General features: G+C 46.1%; 1 protein-coding gene across 1 annotated transcript in view; it reads right to left on the reverse strand.

The window, feature by feature from the left end:
- Positions 1–22,446, reverse strand: part of AGBL1 (AGBL carboxypeptidase 1) — a 380,933-nt gene that overhangs the window by 107,768 nt on the left and 250,719 nt on the right. The window contains exon 22 of the mRNA XM_074966495.1: positions 2,632–2,795. Coding sequence (XP_074822596.1) covers positions 2,632–2,795 — 164 coding nt within the window. The remainder of the gene's footprint in view (positions 1–2,631; positions 2,796–22,446) is intronic.

Raw genomic sequence — 22,446 nt, forward strand, 5'->3', positions numbered from 1 at the left:
TACTCTTCTGCAAGCCCAAAAGGATGCCTCTACACTAGCAAATTTCATAGCTCCAGCTCCACTGTTAATAGCAACACTGGAAACGCCAGTAAAGGCAGGACTCCCATGTTCTTACCTCTGTCATCTAACCCTGCACTGAGTAAAGCTGGAGTACAGGGGCAGTAAAAAAAACCTGCACCCTGTCTTCACTGCAGCTTCCTCCATTGCTACTACTACTGAAGCTGCTCTGGTGGGAAATCGTTCCTGCAAACTTTGCTAGTGTATATCAGACCTAGGAAGAGCTATTTTCCTGCCTGTATACAATGTGCATTCTGCACACTGCATTTTTACACTGCTTACAGTAGAGTTCCTACTCATATTCTGGAATGCATGAGGCAATTCTCTCAACTAGAGTCACATAAACACTGCAGATGAATTTTGGTGTTTTGACCTGAAATCACTACATTGCACAACCATTTCCATTTGATCATTTATAAAGAACTTTATATGTTATCAAACTTCCTGTTTCATGTGTTCCTGCTCCACATTCCCACAACAAGCTCCTCCAATGGCATACCACTGGGTAGAATTCAAAATTCAGTGACTTACCTGATTTGCAAACACGTTTGGCAAACAATTCCACTAAGCCTGTAGTTCTGCCCACCCAAATCCACAGAGAGTTCCTGTGAGTACTTGCAGGGGTCACTCTGCCTAACACTCTCAGCCAGTGACACTACATCACTGGATGATGGTGACATACTAACTAAAGCCGGGCAAATTTCAACAGGACTACTGGTTCCACTTGGGTAGACACCTAACAGTTCGTGTCCTTATCCCACATGGATCTAGATTCCTGCGTGATGGGAAACTTGCAAGATCAGCTGAAATTTTCAGTACAACTTGGTTTAAACTCACAGACTCATAGACTTTAAGGCCAGAAGGGCCCATTGTGATCATCTAGTCTAACCCCCTGCACATGGCTAAACAAGAAATAACTGTGTGTGAATAAGTTTTCTTGCTATTATTTTGGTACACCCAGTTCCAGTCTCATCCAAGACTGTAAAGGGCTGAGGTGAATGAACATTACAATAAAACCAAGCAAATAAAATGATAACAGAATTTTAAATCTTTTCATCTCAAAAAGATTCCACTTAGTTGTAGGCAAAAAGGCCAGGATCAGTTCTGGCTGAACCAGTTCCACCTGACCTATTGGCTTTATTTCATTGCCTGGCTTCTGTAGGTGTTTGGATTTTTTTTCCTCCCCATTTGAGAAGTTAGTTTAACTCAAAGGCTCATGCAGCTCCAGTTCCAATGTTAGGGTTTGATTTATGCCTGGAATCTGTCTGTCTGGCCAGGCGTGAGCGGTTCTCTCTAATGAGACACTGATTGCTTGTCGGAAGGCTGTCCGCGGCACAGTTAGTGTTTGGGATACACAGTAATTGCTTCATGTTCACATGTACAAGTGAGCATGACGAATCCAAAGGAGCATCTCTATTTTTTAGACTTTTTCATTCCTCCCTCCATAAACATTAAAAATGATGAACAAGGTTGTAAATACGATCTCCAGCATGGAGAACAGGTGGTACTAATGGCTGTTAAGTATCCCTGAAGGGGAAGACTGGAAATCCACTATAAATTACTGGGGTATTTCTGCTACATAACAACTTGCCTTTTTCACTGGTGAGAGTGAAAGAATCTGTTGACGAAAGACCCGTAGGGGGAGCGTCGACTCGTATCAGTCACTGGGTTTTCTTCTTCCATCACTTTTTGAAAAACATTAGTTTGATGCATGCATGTCATTGGCAAGTGAGAATGGTGATGTTGCATAGAAATCTCCCTATCTCCTCAGACACCTGAGTTTATGTTCTTTATACTCTGACATACATCCATGCCAAACTCTCCTCTCACTTACACTGAAGCAACCCCACTGACATCGAGTGCAATGGAATTGCACCCAGGATGCTCCGAGCAGAATTTAGCACTTTAAAAAGAGAAGCTTCTCCAAAATAATCAGTAGGGTCAAGGTTTCACTGTGTGCGTCACAGACCCACAAGCTGACTCTCTAAGAGTGCCCAATTCTTTGAGGTGTGGAGCACCATCAGTGGCAGTTGTGGGCACTTTGCCCCTTCCGGGATCGAGCCTAGAATTTCTATTGCTTGCTGACGAGCTCCTTTCTGAATTTGCAATACTCATTCCCTTCCCTGCAGCTCTCAGGGAATTACTTCCTTGTGGGAGACTCTTCAGGGAGCCTTTTATTGGTGATGGATACAGATTCTGATGGGGACAGTCTCCCCTCCTCGAACAGCCAGGAAGAGGATTTGTGAGACCCACCCCACTCACCCCAGACGGAGAATCCTTTGGGGCGATGCCACTCCGATGAATGGAACAGATGGGCAAGTGAGTGGAAAGTCTGAGAGGACCATCTCCTCCTCTACCTAATTTACCCAGTCGGAAGGATGCAGGGCAGGGCAGCACTGCTAACCTCATAGACTAATGCCTCCACCATGGATTTCTTTAGGAATCACTTGTCTCCTCATTTATAATGAGCATCTCAGCCTGTGGTTGAGGCTGGTGCTGTAAACGTGGAACCAAGACTATTCCCTGCCAATGCCCCTCCTGAGGAGGACCCTCTAGTAATGCTCTCCCTCTGACCTTTGTGCCCAATGGTCTGCAATCTCCTCCTCCAGATCCAGCAGGGCTGCTGCCTGAGCCATCAGCTTCTTGCTGCAGGGCAAGGATTTGAGCTGCAGGATGAGGAGTCCCAGGCAGAACTTGGCTCCCATTTCCTCCAACTCTCGCGTTCCAATCTGCAGGCCCTGTCGATGAAAAACAGAAACCTAGAGTGATGAGTCTGGAATCACCCAGCTCAGGGTAGGAGGAAGAGTTACCATCTCATATAGGTTACCGCTCTCTGGGATATTCCTCCAGATAGGAAAATCTAGAGGCAGGACAATGAAATGAACAAGACAACACCCCAAAATGTTGAACCCACATGCTCACTCCATTGGCCAAAGATTGCAAACACCTATTTTTACTTTGCACTTGCTCCATACAGGTCTTTTCATCTGCAGCGAGATTTACAGTCATTAACAGGGTCCCCTGGCCTCTATTTTACAGATGGGGAAACTGAGGCAGAGAGTTCAAAGGACTTGACTCCGGCTGCAGAGTGAGTCACTGTAAGAGCAAGTATCAGACTCCATGAGTTCCTGGCTCCATGCCCAGCCCTGCACTCAGAAGATTAGACCACACTTCCTCTCTGTTAAAGCAAGAGTTGTTTCCTTGAGCCATGGGAAAGCAAATGAGCTGTGCCACTGTAAGCTGTCAGAAGTGGCAGAGATGAAAAGGAAGGAGAGGGAAAGATCTTTAACAAGTTATGAATAGTTTACAAAAATCAATGACAAAGTAATTACAAAACAACAAACACCTCTGAGAGGCTTCCCCTTCTACTAAACACTGGTGTCTCCCTGGCAGAAGCAGGCTGCTGCAAACTGTGGAGCTGGATTTTCAACACCCCAAAATTCAGGGGAGTCCTGCCTGTTATGAAATAATGGGATGTAGTTCCCAGTTTGGATTGAAAACCTCTGCAAAGTCTGGGAGGCTCTGGATCTGATTTGGTAAGCAGTGCAGATCAGGGTTTGGGTCAGACCCATCACTAATCTGGTACATTGTCAAGTCTCTCTGACTTTGAATAAGGTGGAACGGCTCCTCTTGGGCAACCCTAGCTGATAGTCCAGTATCAAAGGAGTCCTGGTCAAGCTTGCATATAGAGGCTGTCAAGGTTTCTTCCCCACTCTGAACTCTAGGGTACAGATGTGGGGACCTGCATGAAAGACCCCCAAAGCTTATTCTTACCAGCTTAGGTTAAAAACTTCCCCAAGGTACAAACTTTGCCTTGTCCTTGAACAGTATGCTGCCACCACCAAGCGTTTTAAACAAAGAACAAGGAAAGAGACCACTTGAAGACGTGTTCCCCCAAAATATCCCCTCAAGCCCTACACCCCCTTTCCTGGGGAAGGCTTGATAAGAATCCTCGCCAATTTGCATAGGTGAACACAGACCCAAACCCTTGGATCTTAAGAACAACGAAAAATCAATCAGGTTCTTAAAAGAAGAATTTTAATTAAAGAAAAGGTAAAAGAATCACCTCTGTAAAATCAGGATGGTAAATACCGTACAGGGTAATCAGATTCAAAACATAGAGCATCCCTATAGGCAAAACCTTAAGTTACAAAAAGACACAGCTTATTTTACCAGCCATTAAACAAAAGAAAATCTAACGCATGTTCTAGCTAGATTACTTACTAACTTTACAGGAGTTGTAAGGCTGCATTACTGATCTATTCCCGGCAAAAGCATCACACAGACAGACAGAACCCTTTGTTCCCCCCCCCTCCAGATTGGAAGGTATCTTGTCCCCTCACTGGTCATTTTGGGTCAGGTGCCAGTGAGGTTACCTTAGCTTCTTAACCCTTTACAGGTGAAAGGGTTTTGCCTCTGGCCAGGAGGGATTTTATAGCACTGTATGCAGAAAGGTGGTTACCCTTCCCTTTATATTTATGACAGAGGCCAATTCACAAAGGTCTTCCATGGTACATCTCTGATGCTTAGTAAGGCACATGCTGAAGTACCTTGCTGAATTAGGGCCTAAATAGGGTCTCATGGATTCAAAGACTTTAAGGCCAGAAAGGCCCATCGTGATTATCTAGTCTGACCTTCTTCACATTGCAATCCACAGAACCTCAGCCACCCACTCCTGTAATAGACCCATAACCTCTGGTTGAGTTACTGAAGTTCTCAAATCTTGATTTCAAGTTACAGAGAATCCACCATTTATTTTAGTTCAAAACGGAGACCTGTACCCAACGCTGCAGAGGAAAGTGACCCCCCTCCCCTCCGCCAGGGTCTCTGCCAATCAGATCTGGGGGGAAATTCCTTCCCCACCCCAAATACAGCGATCAGTTAGACCCTGAGCAGGTGGGTGAGACCCACCAGCCAGACACCTGGGAAAGAATTCTCTGTAGTCACTCAGAGCCCTCTCCATCTACTGTCCCATTGACAACCACTGGAGAGATTTGGTAATAGCAGTTGCATGTGCCATATGCCATTGCTGGCAACGCCACATGCCAATATCATCCCTCCATAAACTTATCAAGCTCAGTCTTAAAACAAGTTAGATTTTTTGTCTCCACTACTCCCCTTGGAAAGCCAATGATCCAGATAGAACCAGAATTGACTCATATTAACCCTGAACCATTCAGATGACTCTCCCCTTCCCCACACCTTGTATTTTTAATTTTAAATGGCCTCTTTGTGCTTACAGCTCTCAGGGAGGCTGTCACGAGCTTCCCAATCCAACCAGAAGTAGGAAAGGCCAGAAGCCTCACAAGAAAGCCAGTTCCGGTGATATTTCCATTGCAGCTTTACGGGTCTAAATGGACTGTAATGCTTGAATACAGTATGCAAACTTTTAGGTGCTGATCCTAGAAGAAATCAAACTCTGAACCGTTTCTGGTTGTGGGGTGAGTTTTTTTTTTTGGTTTCCCTCAAAAAATGTGCAACAACTAAAATGAAACAAACCCCGAGGCCTGATTCACCAGCTGCATGTAATTCTTAGTGAAACCAATGGGAGTTCCATGTATGCTGTGTAAGGGCTGGACAGAATCAAACCCAGATATACAAGAGCGAGAAAGTGTCTGTAAACTCCCCCTCAACTTTGGCATTTATTGACCCCATCCAAGACATTCTCCGGTGCCATCACCCAGGGCAGAATCAATCACTGAACATTTGCTGTCTCAGCCAGTATCAACCCTACGGGTTACCTTAGCACAAAACCTCGCTGTAGCCCCGCCTCTTATATGAGCTCCCAACTCCATTACCGAAGATCGTTTCCTTAGTAATAGTCAAAAGCCCCCATTTACATTCCCAGGAACAGCCATGTGAATGGTGTGAGCTCCATTCCAATATGGCCTTTATTTCTGGACTCAGATGTTTACTACGTATTATTACTGAACGTCTTAGGGGTAACAGAGCCGTGAAAGTTCCATTAATCCATTAGAGGCAGCAGAGCCCTGATCTCATGGGCTTTCTCCCTGTATAGAGTCTGTCAGATTTGTAAAGCACTTCAGAACCCTTGGGGACTGAGCAGCCCTCTGTAAGTGCGAGCTGTGATTATTTCTGAACTAAGAGTGCCTGCTAGATGGAAGTAAGGAGAGATTTCTCACATAGACTACTGCACTTCTTGCAAATACTTTTGCCAGGTTTGTCAGGCCCACAAGGCCAGTCAAGCCTATGAGAAAACCACCACTTATGGTTTGGCAGATACAGTACGTGCAAATGTCACCTGGGGTTAAAGCTGCCCTGGCAAATGCAGCTTTTCATGGTAAATACGCTGAAATTCTTGCTCCTTCCCCGGCTTCTGAGACAAAACTACAAATCTGCAATTATTATCATTGTCAATAATAAAATGAAATAATACAACACTCAAAAATATACCTGGCACAAGAGACAAAGAAAAAGAAAAAAATACCTGCTCGATTGAAATAAAGCGGTGATGTAACATGCAAAGAGAAAGCAGCCTGTGGTCTAGTGGACAGAGCACTAACTGGGAATCTGACAAGCTGGGTTCCACTCCCCATTCTCCCAGTAACCTGCTATAAAACCTTGGGCAAATCTCTTAGACAGTAAACTTTTCCAGGTAGGGACTAAATGTGTGGGTATAATGAGTTATGGCAGGGATCTGCAACCTTTGGCATGCGGCCCGCCAGGGAAAGCCCCTGGCGGGCTGGGACCGTTTGTTAACCTACATGTCTGCAGGTTCGGCCAATCACAGCTCCCATTGGCCGCGGTTCATCATCCCAGGCCAATGGAGGCTGCAGGAAGAGGCAGCCAGCACATCCCTCAGCCCACGCCGCTTCCCACAGTCCCCACTGGCCTGGAATGGCGAACCGCAGCCAGTGGGAACTGCGATCGGCTGAACCTGCAAACGCTGCAGGTAAACAAACTGTCCCGGCCCGCCAATGGAGTTCCCTGGAGGGTCGTGTGCCGAAGGCTGCCGTTCCCTGAGCTATGGGAATACAAATCATTAATAATAGTAAGAAACCAGAGAGATAAGGCACAGGAAACAAGGGTTATAAACACAAGGCAGTGATAGTGCTTGGTGCCTCTGAACAACTTCAAATGTATTATTTATTTTATTCAAAAATAATTTTTTTGGAAGTTTTTGGTTATGTCCAAGTAAAGAGGATGGAGGTGCCTGGCTCAAGCAGAGAGAGCAAAAGCATAAATCTGCCATTTAGAGAATGACAAGGGCTTCTCTCAGGTGCAGAATACACAGAAAACATCTTGAGGCTTCCTCTGTGGTGTATCGCAGGGCCCTGCTTCCAAGATCAAGGCAACACACTAAATACTTATCAATCCCGGAGATGCCAAGCAGCGACTGTGCTAAAGCTCTGCCTGTGGCTTTATGATTCCCCAGAGTTTTATTCAGGATATGAAGAGGCCTTAAGAAACTATGAGCGGAGAAATAATAATAATAAAACCATAATATACCTGAGAAACATCAGGCTGTAATTGCTCATGCACTGAAGTTAGCTGCCATACCATAGTCCCATATTGCTTTGATATCAGACAGCTCAGGAGTAACAGCTGGAAATCTCAGCTAGAGGATTACTTGTTAACACACTTTATTCACTTCAAACACAGAGAGACTTTTATTTTTTAACTTAGCTAGATCACATAATTCTCTCTCTCACTTTCCCCTCCCTCCCCTCTCCACCCCTTTCAGCAATGGGTGTGGTTGGAAGGGGTGTGCCATGACTACAGTAGGAAGTAGAGGTGTTGACAGACCTGAGATATAAAACTAGTGTCCTTGATGGCTCCTGCCGTCAGTGCCAGGGATTGCTGATGTAGATCTCTGCATCCATCCATCCTGCTGTATGAAATGCAGAAGGCAGAGGAAGAATGCAAAGCAATGCCAGTCTGTGCCTGTGTTTGGTAAGAGGCTGGCAGGAGAGACTAGCCATACTGCACTGAAGTGCGCTGGCTGAGGACCCAGTGACAGAAAGTGGTCTGGTTACCGCAACATTACAGGTCAGTGGACTAGGCAACCATGTCTCACTGCATTTTTGTTCAAGGTGTCCTTCAGTCTGGGTCTTCCAAGACCTTACCTTTCTGTCTAGTACATGGCACTGAGCCTCCTCAAACTTCCTAGGTTCACACAGTCCCTTGGCAGTGCACTGCCTTCTGCAGATATCCCGTTATGGGATGACAGGGGAGCTGCCTCTTGTCCACTGTGGAAGAGAGGGGAGCTGCACATGTTTTGCCAATCACAGACGTCTGTGATTCCTTGACTCTGTCTTCCCAATTCTCATATCATTGTAGAAAGCTGCACTGAGGCCCCACCTGAGATTCCATTTCAAGCTTTGGGCCCCTTTTCTTATATAAGAACACACAAAATCTAGAAATCTATGCAGTTGACCAGAGGTAGAGTAGGTCTTAGCTATCGTGAGAGGCTGAAAATCTTACTCGTGTCTCTCTGAGCCAGTTCAGCCTCTGCTGAAATTGTGAGCTGGGGGTGTCAGTTAGTGCTCGAAGTCAGGGTGGGCTTTCTGAGGCAGATGTGTCCAGGAGCCAGCAACACGTACTCTCTCACAATGAGAGGGGAATTTGGGGCAGGAGGACAGTAATTACTTGAGCCACAATCTGGCCAGGACACTACTGTGATAACAGGTATCTCCAAACCAGAGCTGGTCGAGTAATTCATGGTGAATAATGCTTGTTAATATTCAGCATTGCTGTATCCACAGATAAATGTTTCTGTCATTAGACAAACTGCCCTCACAATCCTTCACAGGATTAATGATATAGTTATGGCGCTGGAGGCAAAAAAGCAGCATTAAACACTCCCACTGCTGCAAGCAACATGGCTTCGCCATGTTCACCTGATGACACAGAGGATTGCGGGACCTTGTGAGTTAAACTGGAGATGACTTAGCATAGAAAACTAAAGGTGCAGCAAATTAAAAGCCAAAAGACATACATACACATAGGTAGACTGGAGATTTTGGGGAAAATGACTGCTCCCTGAGTTGAAAAAAAGGGACCTTCGGTGGGCAATAATGCCATCAAGGTGTTCTCTCCTACTATTGGTCACTTCTTGAACCCTTCGGGTAACAGCTTTCAGCTATAAACTCACCTGCTGTCTACATTTATATATATATCTATATGCACAGAGAGAGAGAGAGTATTCTCTGCATCTCAATGGCTTTACACATGCACAGTGGTTATGCCCTGAGGCTGGGTATAAATAAATTGACAGTCTGGTTTCCCACTAATTCCATCAGTGAGCTCTCAGTCAGAATACTAATAGAAACCATCTGAAGGCTGCAGTGAATAAACCAGAGAGCTGAATGAAACATTCAGCTCCTGATGTCTCCTGCTTTAATGTTAGTCTGAACTATGCCTGAACACTGCTGTCTCTATATACACACACACACACACACACACACACACACACACACACACACACACACACACACACACACACACACACACACCCCTCCCCAAATGAAAACACACAGGCACACACCTGTAGGAACCTGGTGCTTATAGACTGGGGGGTAGTGAGGAGAAAGCTAAGTTTTCTCATGTGCCACAGTCCCTTACATAGCTAGAATAGTGTATTTGGTATTTAATAGCAGGGACATCATGCAAAATGGAAGAAATTACAGATAAAGCAATGAGTTTGGGCCAAAGGACTTCAAGGATAAATATGCAGATTAAGTGAGCAGGAAGGGCCAATGATGCAGGGGAAAAGTGTGCAAGAGAGGATCAAAGGAATTTCTAGAATGAAAGATGAGGAGGATGGGGGTGGGGCAGACAGAAGAGAGGAGGATGGGAGATATGGAAAAGAGGACTGAAGGCTGCTGGGGCCAGTGGTGGTCGATACAGAGGAATGGAAGTAAGGAGAAAACTCATGGAACCCTATCTGCCTACCCTACTGTTATAGGAGTGTGTCTAGCTCTGAGTGTTTGTCATTGTTGTCTTGGACATTGGCCACAAAGTGAGGTAACATCACTGCCTGTCTCTCTAGGATTGAACCTTATGGTCGTTACTCTGGCAAAGTTCCTACAAAGTCAATGAGAGTACTGCCTGCATTACGGCTGAGCAGGGACATCAGGATTTGGCCTGTAAGACACCTAAAGAGACAGAGACAGACATGAAGGCATCAGGGGCATGCTTTTGTTCTGAGTCATTTTTCTGTGATGAAATGAATGCTTCCCTAGTTAAACACGTGTATTTTACAGCCAGGATTGGTCAGGAAGTGGAAAGGGGAAGGCAAACAAAGAAGGACAACCCCTTCCCCTTGGACCCACTAGGGGAGCTGTCTTCAAAATCTGTTCAGCAGCACGCTGGGAATTCAGCCGGAGACAATACTCTAGTCAAACATTCAAGCAAGTTGAATTTTGAATTCTCCAGACTTATTGTGGGGAAAAGGCTAAACTAAGATTGCCTGGTGTCACTTCCTCCTCCACGCCTCTACACTCACTGGCTATTTGCCCCAGGTTCTCATCCCCACAATCTCTCCACAGCACTCCACAATCTCTCCACTTGCTCATCCCCACAATCTCTCCACTTGCTCCCGGAGCCCTCCATGCTCTTCTCCAACCTTCCCTCCCTCCCCCAATTTTCCTCTCCTTATTCCCCCTTCTCTCCTCCTCCCTCAATATCCTCTGCCTTTCCTTCCTTCACCTATTCCCAGGGGGTACCCTGCCCTCACTGCCCTGATACATTAGAACAAACTAACAAATGACACAGGACCAATATTACCTTTGCCAACTGTTAGTAGCCACATTGTTTGGATGGTTCACTCCCTCTTCCTCTCTCTGTTCCTTGTCCTTAGGCTGTAAATTCTTCAGGGCAGGGATGTAGGTCATGATTCACCATTGCCCTACATCTTGTGCCGTCATTTGCACTTCCTTGCGATGGGTAAAAAATGCTACTATTCTGATCCAGTCATCTTATGCCCACTTGCCACTACTGTAAATGACTGCACCTGGTGCAGGGCAATGGAGAACCAGGCTCTAAAAGGGCCCTTCCTGATAAGGGCCAGGAAGGGGTAGGTTTCTATATGGGGAAATGTTCCATAATGTAGCTCTTTGCAGATGCTCATTAAGGAGAGGAAAGATGGAGAGGAATAGAGAGGAAGAAATGCTCCCCCGGAGGGGACAGTCTTTAGAGGTGGGATGGTACCACTGCCTGGGAGCTCTCACCTTCCAGCAGAGGTAAGTACTGCATTAGTTTGCTTTCTCATTCATTTAAATACCATGTATCATGCCAATGGACTGTTTTTAGGATGTGTGTTTTGGTCCAACAACTGCTTTGGATGGCACCTGGACTAACACTAACGGATTATGCCCCCTCCCTTCACACACACTGAACAGTTCTTCACCCTCTCCCACTTTGTCTCTCCCATAGGCAGTTGCTCTGTTTGCAATGTAGTGGAACAGGTTGAATGGGTGCTATGCCAGGCCAGAACTGAGTACTCTGTAGGAGTTTGCATTGTTTCAATCTGACAGAGCCTGGAGCTGCATCAAGCTCCTATTTGATTCTGACTGCCATAGACATTTCCAGCAGAAGGAAGTTTCCTCTCTACATGTTCGCTGGTCAACTTCACGGTACTATTTGTGCACGAAGGTCTCCTATTACTGAGCAGTCTGTTTCTCTGTGGTGCTCAGAAAGAGGGGAGGTGAACAGACAGTGTTTCTACCCTTTGTAAAAAGAAAAGGAGTACTTGTGGCACCTTAGAGACTAACCAATTTATTTGAGCATAAGCTTTCGTGAGCTACAGCTCACTTCATCGGATGCACGAAAGCTTATGCTCAGATAAATTGGTTAGTCTCTAAGGTGCCACAAGTACTCCTTTTCTTTTTGCGAATACAGACTAACACGGCTGTTACTCTGAAATCTACCCTTTGTAGTGAGACTTGGAGGGGAAGCCTCCAAAAATTGAAGTGAACAAATAGTTGGACATTTCCAAAGCGTTCTTAAAGAAAAAACCCTGCCAGCTCAGGATCCCTGTGCTTCTCAGGTTCATATACCTAGTTACTTCTGCGGCCCCCATAACCGTAATAAATGAACGCCTCACAAACACTCATGAATTTATCCTCACACTGAGGCAGGGAAGTGTTCTCATTCTACAGATGGGAACTGAGACACAAAAAGGGAAGTCTATGACAAAGTCTGGAACTGAATTCAGGTCTCCTAAATTCCAACCCAGTGCCTTATCCAAAAGACCATCCTCCCTCCCCCTGAGTTCCATATAAGTACTAGGAAAACTAGTATTACTCCTGCAGGTGGAGACTGGGAAACTCACAGATATTCATATGGGCTCCATTACCATATTATCTGAGCACCTCACACAATCTTTAATGTATTTATCTTCACAGTACCCCTGTGGTGCGGTAGGGCAGGGCTATTATCCACAGGTGTCAATAGCGTTAGTGTTTATCAGAATAACCAGACCAATAGTCCATATTGTCCAATGTACTGACTAGAGCTTCCGAGGAAGATGTAAAATGTGCCTAACTCAGCAATGTTACACCATGGGAGTGAAATATCTTCCTGACCCCAGATGGGGGATCACCTTCTACCTTGAAACATAAGGTCCTTGTAATTTTATTCCAGCTAATGTAAGTGCAGATGCTACTTTTATTTATAAGTCTCTAATCCTTTTTGTTGTTGTTAATCTTAATAAGATAGCTGTCTTTATAATGCCATCCACTGCTGGGTTCCACAGGTTAATTATTCCATGGAGTACCCTCTTACCCTTGTATTATATTACAAGGTAAGGCATAGCACCTGCAGGGCCTTCTACATGCTACTCAATCTCATTGCAATAACAGTCCACAGAACCTTTCATCACAGGGTCTCAAAGGACTTTACAAACAGTAACTGGTGACGTCTCACAACCCGCCTCTCGGGTGTTTACTATTATCCCCACTTTATAGGTCAGATGAATGAGACATGGAGAAGGGAAGCTGCTTGCCCAAGGTTACATAGCAAGTATGGTGTTCCTGGGAATAAAACCCAAGAGTCATGACTCCTGTTCTAAACCCTAGAACTATACCACAGGGTTGTAAAAGTCATTGTTCCACCAACCCAGGGACTGAAGGGAGATGACTTGTGACTCCCCTATTTGTGGCCTGCAGGAGCTGGTTCACCCTCTGGCACAAGAGAGGGAGGCTCATGGCTGCCCTAAGCTGCGTTCATGCTATCATAGCCCCTCGGCAGCGAGGAATCAGCATGGTGCAGGTCCATCCCAGGACACACAGTTCCTCCTACTGGCTCCAGAACTGGCAACAGTCTGCCCCCAGCTTACCTCAGCACATCCCTTGTCCCCAGTGCTTCTGCAGAGATGGGACAGAACAGGTGGAATTGGCTCAGCACTGGGTGGAGGTGTTCTGTCTCAGGGAATGCTGGGGAGCACCCCTGTGTCAACTACACTAGTGCAAAGCGCGCAGAGCATAGTGATGAATCCTCCCAAGCAGGGCTCAGGGTTACTTCCACACACTGTAAAGCCCCTTTTCATATTGTCCTTTACTCTTTCCCTTTTCAAACTACACAGTCCTAATTTTCCTAGTCTCTCCTCATACTGAAGCTCCTTCCAGGCCACTAAACATTTTCATTTGCCTTCTTTTGACCTTCTTTAGCTCTGCTTTGTCTTTTTCCAGATGAACTGATCCAGTCCAAACCTAGTATTCTAGGACAGACGGTAACATTAATGTCCATACCGGCATTATGTTTGCTGTGTTATTCTCTATCCTTCTCTTCATATAGTCTAGTATCTAATTCACTTTTTTTTTTACTGCAGCGGCTGCTGCACACTGAGCAGACATCTTAATCTAGCTTCCTAGGTGACGGCTACTTATTTTTCCTCAGTGGTTACAACTAATTCAACCCCCATCCACATGTCTGGGTGCTTTAAATTGGCCCTTCTAATGTGCCTTTGTCTACATTTCATCAGCCATCATATTACTCAATTTCATCATTTCTTTAGCTCCTTACAATGTTCCCCACTACTGTATAATTCAACAGCAGCAAATTTTGCTACCTCATTCTCCTCCCCATCATCTGAGTCATCTGAGTCATTAATAAGTATATTGACCAGCACCAGTCCTAGCACTAATACCTGTGGTCACTTCACGTTTAACCTCTTACCATGCCAAGAATTGCCCATTTACTCCTACTTTTGATTCCTCTCTTTTAACTAGGTTTGAATACATGAAAGTTCCTTTACCTTTCACCTCAGGGTTCCCAAATTTCCTTAATAGTCTTTTGCAAGGGGCTATATCAAAAGCCTTATGAAAGTCTGATTACATTTCAGTCACCACTTCTCTTTCAGCCACTGAGTTCCTTGCCTCTTTCAAGGAATTCTAACATATTAATAGAAAAGCAAAATTCACCTCACCAGCTATGTTGCCTTATCCCTATGTTATTATACTCACCTGAAACTCTGTCTTCAATGGTTTTCTCAGCCCCTGAAGTAAGTCTATAAATGCCAAGACTCATACATAGCACCCTGTTAAACAAGGTTGTGACACTGATGGTCACCTAGTCCTCTGGCTGTTTGTAATAATAAATTGCATATTTTTGTTAGTAGCTCTTCTCCTTTGTTCATTAGCTCCCTCAGAATTCCTAGAGGAATGTCATCTGGTCCTGATCATTAATAGTGATGGCTTGACTGTAAAATAACATATGCAGGCAGTACACAAACCTTTGCTCCTGCCATATAATTTTGCCAGTGCGTCCTGATTCACAGCACTCCCTGCTATTCCAGTCCTATTTCCCTACCAGCTCTGCCAACATACTTGAGTCCTGACCTGTTTCTTCAGATGTATCTAAATTTCAGCCCTCAACATCCCATGCCATTCCAGTCTGCCACCTGCTCTGCCAAAGCACCTCAATCCTGACACGTAAATTCCCTTTCTATTCCAATCCTTCACCCTCTCCCCAGAGCTATACCAGTATAAAATCAATTTGGACCTGTACGTGCTTCCCATAGTCCATTCCTGAGCCCCCAATATATTCTGCTAATGTACCTCAAACCAGAGTTCCCCATCCTGCTGGCAGCTACCGGCAATCATGCCAAACTCTGTAATGATTTTGAAAACTGCACAAGTGTTCACAGAAGATTAGACTGAGACCCTCTCAACACAATTTCACAAATTAATTTAAAATATCATCTGAAAACAGTTCTCCAAGTGTGCGGAGCCACCTAAAGCCCTAACTCTCAGCCACTGATTACGTCCTTCATTACTTTAAACGTTCATGCATCAGAAGTCTCTCTCCTTCCCTGATGCAATACCCAACGAACCACATCGTCCTTTTCCTCCTGAATTATGTATGACTGCTCAGCCTGAAGCAGAAACACTAATGTTGCTTGGTCCTCTTCAACTGACACTGTCAAAGCTAACTTCCCCATCTATTGTTCACAACAGACTAAGGTTCAGTATCAAGAAGGTACTATAACTCTGCAACCTACTGTACTAGTGCATCTGAAGCAACAAAGGACACATTCATTTTCCAAGCGAAAGGCAGGTGGGAAAACCAAAAACATCTACACCCCAGCTCAGATCAGAAAAAAAAAAAGAGACCTAAAGCAGAATGGGCTTCTCCCCATCTCTCTAGCCATGCCCTTTAGAGCTGAATGGAATCACAAGCAAGGAGTGTGTTGTCTTGTTTTCTTACAGGTATCGGAGTTGTTATTCTGATTCCCATTCATCCCTCTTGCTGCTTGTCATGTTTAACAGAAAAACAAGAATAACAGCAGAGATCTTTTTTCCCTTTCAACGTCTTCCTCATGCCAACTACAACTGGGCGTGCAATCTAGAGCATGGTTCAGAAGGGCTCTTGTGCTAGATGAAAATTCACTTCTGTAGAAGGTAATTCATACCAAAAGCATCCTACAGACCCCCTGATGGCGTGTGATCCATACAGCTAAATACAGGTGATCCCTGTGTGCTACAGTAATGCATTGTATGATAAAGCTAGGGCAGCGACCAGATTTTAGGGAGGAATTTTTGAAGATGTTGATAACTGGGAGGCTCAGGAAGTGGGATTCTGACCATTTATTTGGGGGGCTTGGGTAGGTGGCATATTTTTAGATGGGTCATGAAGATGGGATTAGTAAAGTCAAGGAGCCAGTGTTGCAGATGAGGAGAATGGAGCTGAACAGAATCTGCTGTTCTCTAGGGTTTATGAAATGGAATTTTGTAGCTCTTGGGGCCCAATTCACCACTGCCCTGCACCTAGTGTAATGCAAAGTGGGTACAGAATGCTGCTGTTCTGATCTGGCAGCCTTTAACACCCACACATACTTCCCTTTGCTCTGGTGTAAATGGCTAGAAAATGTGCCAGGCCACAGTAAACCAGACCCCAGGCATCTGTCCGTGCCTTATAAAGTAGTGTGTTACAGTAATCATACAGGTTGCACAGAGCCAGTAGTTCAGACAAAGCCTTAGACAGCTGAACTTATTTAAGGGACAGAGGGAGTCTCAGCAGGGCCCAGGGGTTAGACCCAACCCTTTGCAAACTACCCAGGGGTCTTTACAGTCCACTTGTACAATCATACCAGAAAGGGCCTTATTCTCAGGTCACCACCGTATGAGCTTGTGGAGGGAGAGAGACAGAAAGTGTCTGAACTTTGAAGAATCTAAGGAACAGACTGAGGAACAGGAAAAGATGAGGTCAGAGTGACTGGGTCAGGGGGAGAGGGAGGCAGCCAGCCAGCCACAACTGGGATAACTAATGGGAAACACAAGTTAAAGCAGCCAACAATTCCCTTGTTGTGCAGTAGATATTTCCACTTTGGCTTTTTCAGAGGTAGAGGCCAGCAGGAGGCAAACATGCCAGCTGATTAATTCAGTGCCTCCTGGAGCAATAGGTGAGAAAGACACATGCCTTGCCACAATAAACCACAAGCCAATGTGTCTTTGAAGACCAACTGACCATTCCTAATAAACTAGGTAAAACAAATGGAAGCAGAGCCATCACTGACTCCAGATGACACACTTCCTGGATTTCATATCCAGTGCAATTACTAGTGTAAGCGGGGGAATAGTCCCGCTATTGTGGGGAACTTTCCTGGCTTCTGCACCACCCCAGTGAAATGGGCCAGCGAAAGGATCTGAGTCCTCGCTCCACTTCCTTTACCCAGTGGCCTCCCTGCCCTTGAGGACTCCCCTTCCACTCTCCTGTCTGGCAGAGTCCTCATAACCCCGACAAGGCTAGGCCCAGGATTCCTGGGGGGCTCGACCCCCAACCCTGCTGTGGTCACGTAAGACAGGGGCTAGGGTGTCCCCACTCCGGGGTACTCTCTCTGCACTGGGCACTTCTCTGACCCACTGACCATTACATACAAGTTAAAGCAAATGCAAGTTATTTAATCAACAATTAATTTTAAAAAGAATAAGGAATAATGGGAAAGGTTAAAGGAAACTCATCAACCCGTTCTGTGGCAGGGAGCATCACAAACAGTGTCTCTGGAATGTCAGGGCAGTTCACAGTCTGTTCCTTATAAGTCCCAGGCCTCCTTCTCAGGCCCTGGCTGTGCTGCAGGGATGCTGTGGGTTGGACACTTGCTCTGGTGATGGCCACACGCTCTCAGGCTCTAAGTGGTAGGACCCTTCTTCCCAGCGTTGTCCCCGCCCTGTCGGGGTTACGATCCAAGCCTGGCCTGCAGACCCTCTTGGCTGAGGCGTCTCCTTGTGCTGGGCCCACTGCCCAGGGTCCCCCTCGCTCTCCCCAGCTGCTCATCGCACCCAGTTCCGGACTGCTCCAGCCCCAGCTGCACCACTCTGTCTCTGCACTGCTGCTGCTCTGCCTCCAGCTCCCTGGGCTGCTTCTCTGGCCCCTCTGGCTCTGGTTGCTACAGCTCTGCTCCCAGGACAGGTCTGCTTTGCAGGCTGCTTCTGTGACTCTGCTCCCAGCACTGACCTGCTTCCTGGGCTGCTTTTCTGGCCCCTCTGGCTCTGGTTGCTGCAGCTCTGCTCCCAGGGCAGGTCTGCTCTCTCTGGACTGTGCCTCTGGCTTTGGGGCTGCAGCTCTGCTCCCAGGACAGGGTCTGCTCTCTCTGGGCTGCTTTTCTGGTCCCTCTGGATCTGGCCCAGCTCTGCTCCCCAGCTTAGCTTGGACCCCTGCTTTCTCCTTAACTCGGCCCCACTCTGTCTGACCCAGGCAAATCCAGCTCACACGGAGGACAGGACCTCCCTGGCCTCCTGACTCCCTGATTAGCCTGCTCGCCCTGTCATTCAGGCTGACCTGGAGCATTGGCCTCTCCCCATTGTTCCTGGGGACTGTCAGTCTCAGAGTCCTGGTTTCCCATAGACCCTTCCCCTTTTAGTACTGGGAGCTAGCCAACCAAAACACCCCCACTGAATGTTAGTAAGGGGGCAACAATCCCCTTACACTAGCAAGGACATTTGTATGAACACAAGCTACTTCTTCCTTAGAAGTCCATTTCAACCTGCTGCTTATTCTTTCCCCCTAGAGCTCTAATCCTCTGTTAGTAACATCGCAATCATTTCCACAGCAATCAAGTGTTATGTCCTGCAAAGAGGATTACTGTTTCGGGTTGGGAAGCTGAACGGACTCAGGAGGAACAAATGACCAGCTTTTGTGCAAATGTCTTTGGTAACAGAAAACAAAGAGAGAGAGAAATACAGAACCACATGACAGATGATCAGATCTGCTGCTTGCAAGAGGCATCAGATGCTCTTTAAGTTCATAACAAGTGATGTTTCCCAGAGAGATTTACAGTGGAGTGTTGGGAAAACTAGCAACAGGTGGTATGTCCCTTCCCCCCCTCCTGTTTTTTCTTCTTTGACAAACTAGCAACATTTTCAAAATGAAATGTCACAGACAAATAAAAAAGCTCCTCATGCATAACTCCATCCTTTTGGCACAGAATTCAATGAGGGGGAACACCACTGAAAAGAGTTGCACATGTTTTTGAATGTCAAACAACTGGTTTCAACCTTCGCCTGCGAAATCCATACAACAAACAGTTAAAAAAAAAGACCTTTGTTTTGCCTCTTCTCCCCCACCCACCCCAGGAACATAATGCAGCATGACTCTCCACAGAACAATTTGCCTGGGATTACCCATAATACACTGCATTATGGTAATACACTTCAACCCCTCATGCATATTAGACTGACAGTGTTAAAAATCTGTCAAAGGAAAAATAAATGATACAACAAAATGATGATGTAAGACAAGACGATAAACATTCAGCACTTTTGTAATCTGCCAAAATACACTCTGAAATTGGTCTGGGAAAAGAGAACAAGGGGACTGTGAGCTCAGAAGAGTTTAAGGGAATGTTCCCAACTCAAGCAGAAAACAATTTCTGACTGATATGCAGACACAATCACATGAAGACTGAAAACACAACAAAGCAGAACCAAAAGCCAGAGAGGAAACAAAGTAAGTTTTTCTCCTTTTCTTTGATTTCCCACTGTGCAGTGACCTAGAGGGAATCTGCCTGCTCACTTTTCCATGGACGGATCACCAGGCTTCAACACACACAAATTCACTCACCTCCTACTCTCACACTGGTGGATTTAGACACAATCTCTGGAGCACTAGAATCCAGCCCAGTTATTCGGAAAACACCATCCAGTATCTGGGAGTGTGAAACATGGGGTTCCAAGGATCCACCAGCCTCAAAGTAGGTGAAGCAGCTCACATCACAGGTCTTTCTCTTTGCCTTAATCATAGATTGGTGCTTATCTCCCTCAGCCTAAGAGCAGGCATAGGGAGCATGAAGACAGTAGCATTTTCAAGCCATTTGGCCTTGCACCTTTCCGGGTAGGAAGCCACAGGAAAGTGCTACCAAGATACACCTCACCAAAGATCAAGGGTGTGGGCAGCAATAAAAGAGTCCATCTAGAGGGGCATATGTATGGGAACAGGTGAAAATGGGATGATTCCTGACCCCATTTGATTTAACCCATCCCTGCTCTCTCTCGCGCACACATACTCTCTTTCTAACACCTCTTTGCTTTTCAGTTTGCAAGACAAAGACAAAATGAATGAAGGGAGGAGGATTTCACCCTCTAAAAAGTTGGCCCATGGGATAGGGTTTGATCCCACGTCCTGAAGCATTGAAAGCACCATAGGACATAAAGGATCATTTCCTTAATAGGGTAAATCTACCCTACAAAAAAATGGAAAACTCCGAGCCAACTCATATCACTGTTGATTTCCATGGAGCCAAGAAACCAGGCACATCTTCTGAAATACCTAACCAAGAGAGGAGCCTGCTCTTGGTGTCAGATGATGGGTTTCTTAGCTGGCTATTGGAGGACAAGAGCTGGGCTCTTTTCTGGAAGAACCTGACATAAACAAGGGCAAGGACAGCCAGCAAAGGACACTTCCCACACCCGTGGTGCCAGCTCAGGAAGAGGGATGCAGCGGAGAGTGGTGCTTTCTGCTTCTCTGCTTCTCTCTGTGCCCAGTCACTGAACAATGAATGAAACAAGGAATCAGGGCAGATTATATTTGCTGAGACGGAATTGTAAAGATTAGTGTTGTAATTAATCAGGACAACCCCATCAGCAAGCTCTTGACCTTTATTCCGATCCTAATAACAGCACCTTCCCCCGTGTCTTTCATCCCAGAACATAAAGCCTTTTACAAACGCCTTAAAGGAAGCACCCAACTAGCTCCTGGGAGGTAGGGGAGCATTACTGCACATGAGGTCACACAAAGGGGGAGTGACCAAGGTAAGGTCACACAACTGGTCAGTAGGAGAGCTGGGAATAGGACCCTGGAGTCCTCTCTTTCTCAACCACCCCAATAAGACTGTTGGAAGTTGTAGCATTAGGGGCCATTCCTCCAGAGTGCTGGGGTGCTTTTCTTATATCATAGGAGTCACCGGAAGTAACAGCTGAGTTTCAAGAAAAACTCAAGGGGTACTCATAAAAAAACTAGGCTATACTATTGTAATAACTCCCAGGCTCTCTCCAGTGAGACCCAGAACTGTCTCCCCTAGAAACGCCCCCATCAACACCACCACGAGACTCAGTCAGAGAAAATGACAGGCAGCTTAGGACAGCAAGACTGCTTCTAGCCCAAAGCTGCCACCCTCCCTCTCCCTTTGCGCCTACCCTGAGATAGAGTCCTCCTCCCACACAGAACTACATTCCATCCCCACTCCCCTCTGAGCCCGGAGCCCCTTTCTGCGTTCCCATATAGTCCTGCACCACAGTTATTTCCAGCTGCTCACCTGCCTGCCATGGGACTGCTAGCCCCAGAGGGCTTCATGCACCACTTCCACTGTGAGTGAGAGGATCAAAGCCTTCTGGAGTGCTGCTGGCACTGTGAGGCAGGTAGACAACTGATCAGCATGGCAGGCAGTCAGTAGACCACAAATAAACGCAGCAGCTCAAGGGATAACGATGGGGCAGAGAGCAGTTGCAGTGTCGGAAGGTGGTAACCTCTGTCAGGACAGCTGTTACAGCAACTGAGCACCTGGATCTTTTTTTTTCCCCCTCCAGAAAGAGGACACTCAAGACATTTTCCTGAGAAGGCCTGGACAAGAACGTGGGGCAGTGGCTTAGATTAGTGCACTAGCTTCTAGCTGCAGAGATGCTGGGTTAGAAGAATTTAACAAATTACGGTGTGCCAGGAGCTTTAAATTAATGCATTAAGATGCAGTATTAAGGTAAACAACTGGCAGCTTTACTGAGCATATCTAGCTGGGATAGAGGTCTACACAGAACTGAGTAATATTCCCAAATATCCCATCCCAAGCACGAATAGAGTCCTGTGTGAAGTCTGGGCTGGATTCTTCAGGTCTGACTCTTCTTCTGTTGTTCCAAAGTCCGGCTGTGCAACACAGAAAGAGCTTATCTCTGGACATGATATGAAATGAGTTTGGTGCGTCTTAGCCTACTGCCAGTACAGAATTGGACCATAGGGATGCAGCTTTTAACGTCATCTAGTGTGTGGGTGACAGTTTATCAACACTCATGCTTGGTTCCCTGGCTGCTGTCATAGGCTCCTGGAGTTTGCATGGTGGTGTCAGGATGCTATCCCATCACAGCTGGATGATCATGTGAGGATAATCACATGGGATGCAGGGCAGACAGTATGAAGATTGGTGCTTTCCCATAAAAATCAGGGCAGGTGCTGGTGACCCTAGTGACCTAATCAGGATTCACAAGGTCCCCAGAGATATGAAGACAGGTCACTTGTTAACATCTCCATTTCCCCCCTCGTCCTCCACCACCATCCTTTGTCCTAATATCAGAACAGACATCCCTAAATGCTGTCATAGCCCCAGATGTGCAGTGGTGCCAGATGCTCATTAAGCCCAATGTACTTCTCTGCAGCTGTTGACAGTACTCAAAGCAACAGCATAATTTTCATGGGTAGCCTCAGACACAAGGGGTCAAATTCAGA

The sequence above is a fragment of the Natator depressus genome, chromosome 10, assembly GCF_965152275.1.
Source record: "Natator depressus isolate rNatDep1 chromosome 10, rNatDep2.hap1, whole genome shotgun sequence".
Lineage (NCBI taxonomy): Eukaryota > Metazoa > Chordata > Testudines > Cheloniidae > Natator > Natator depressus.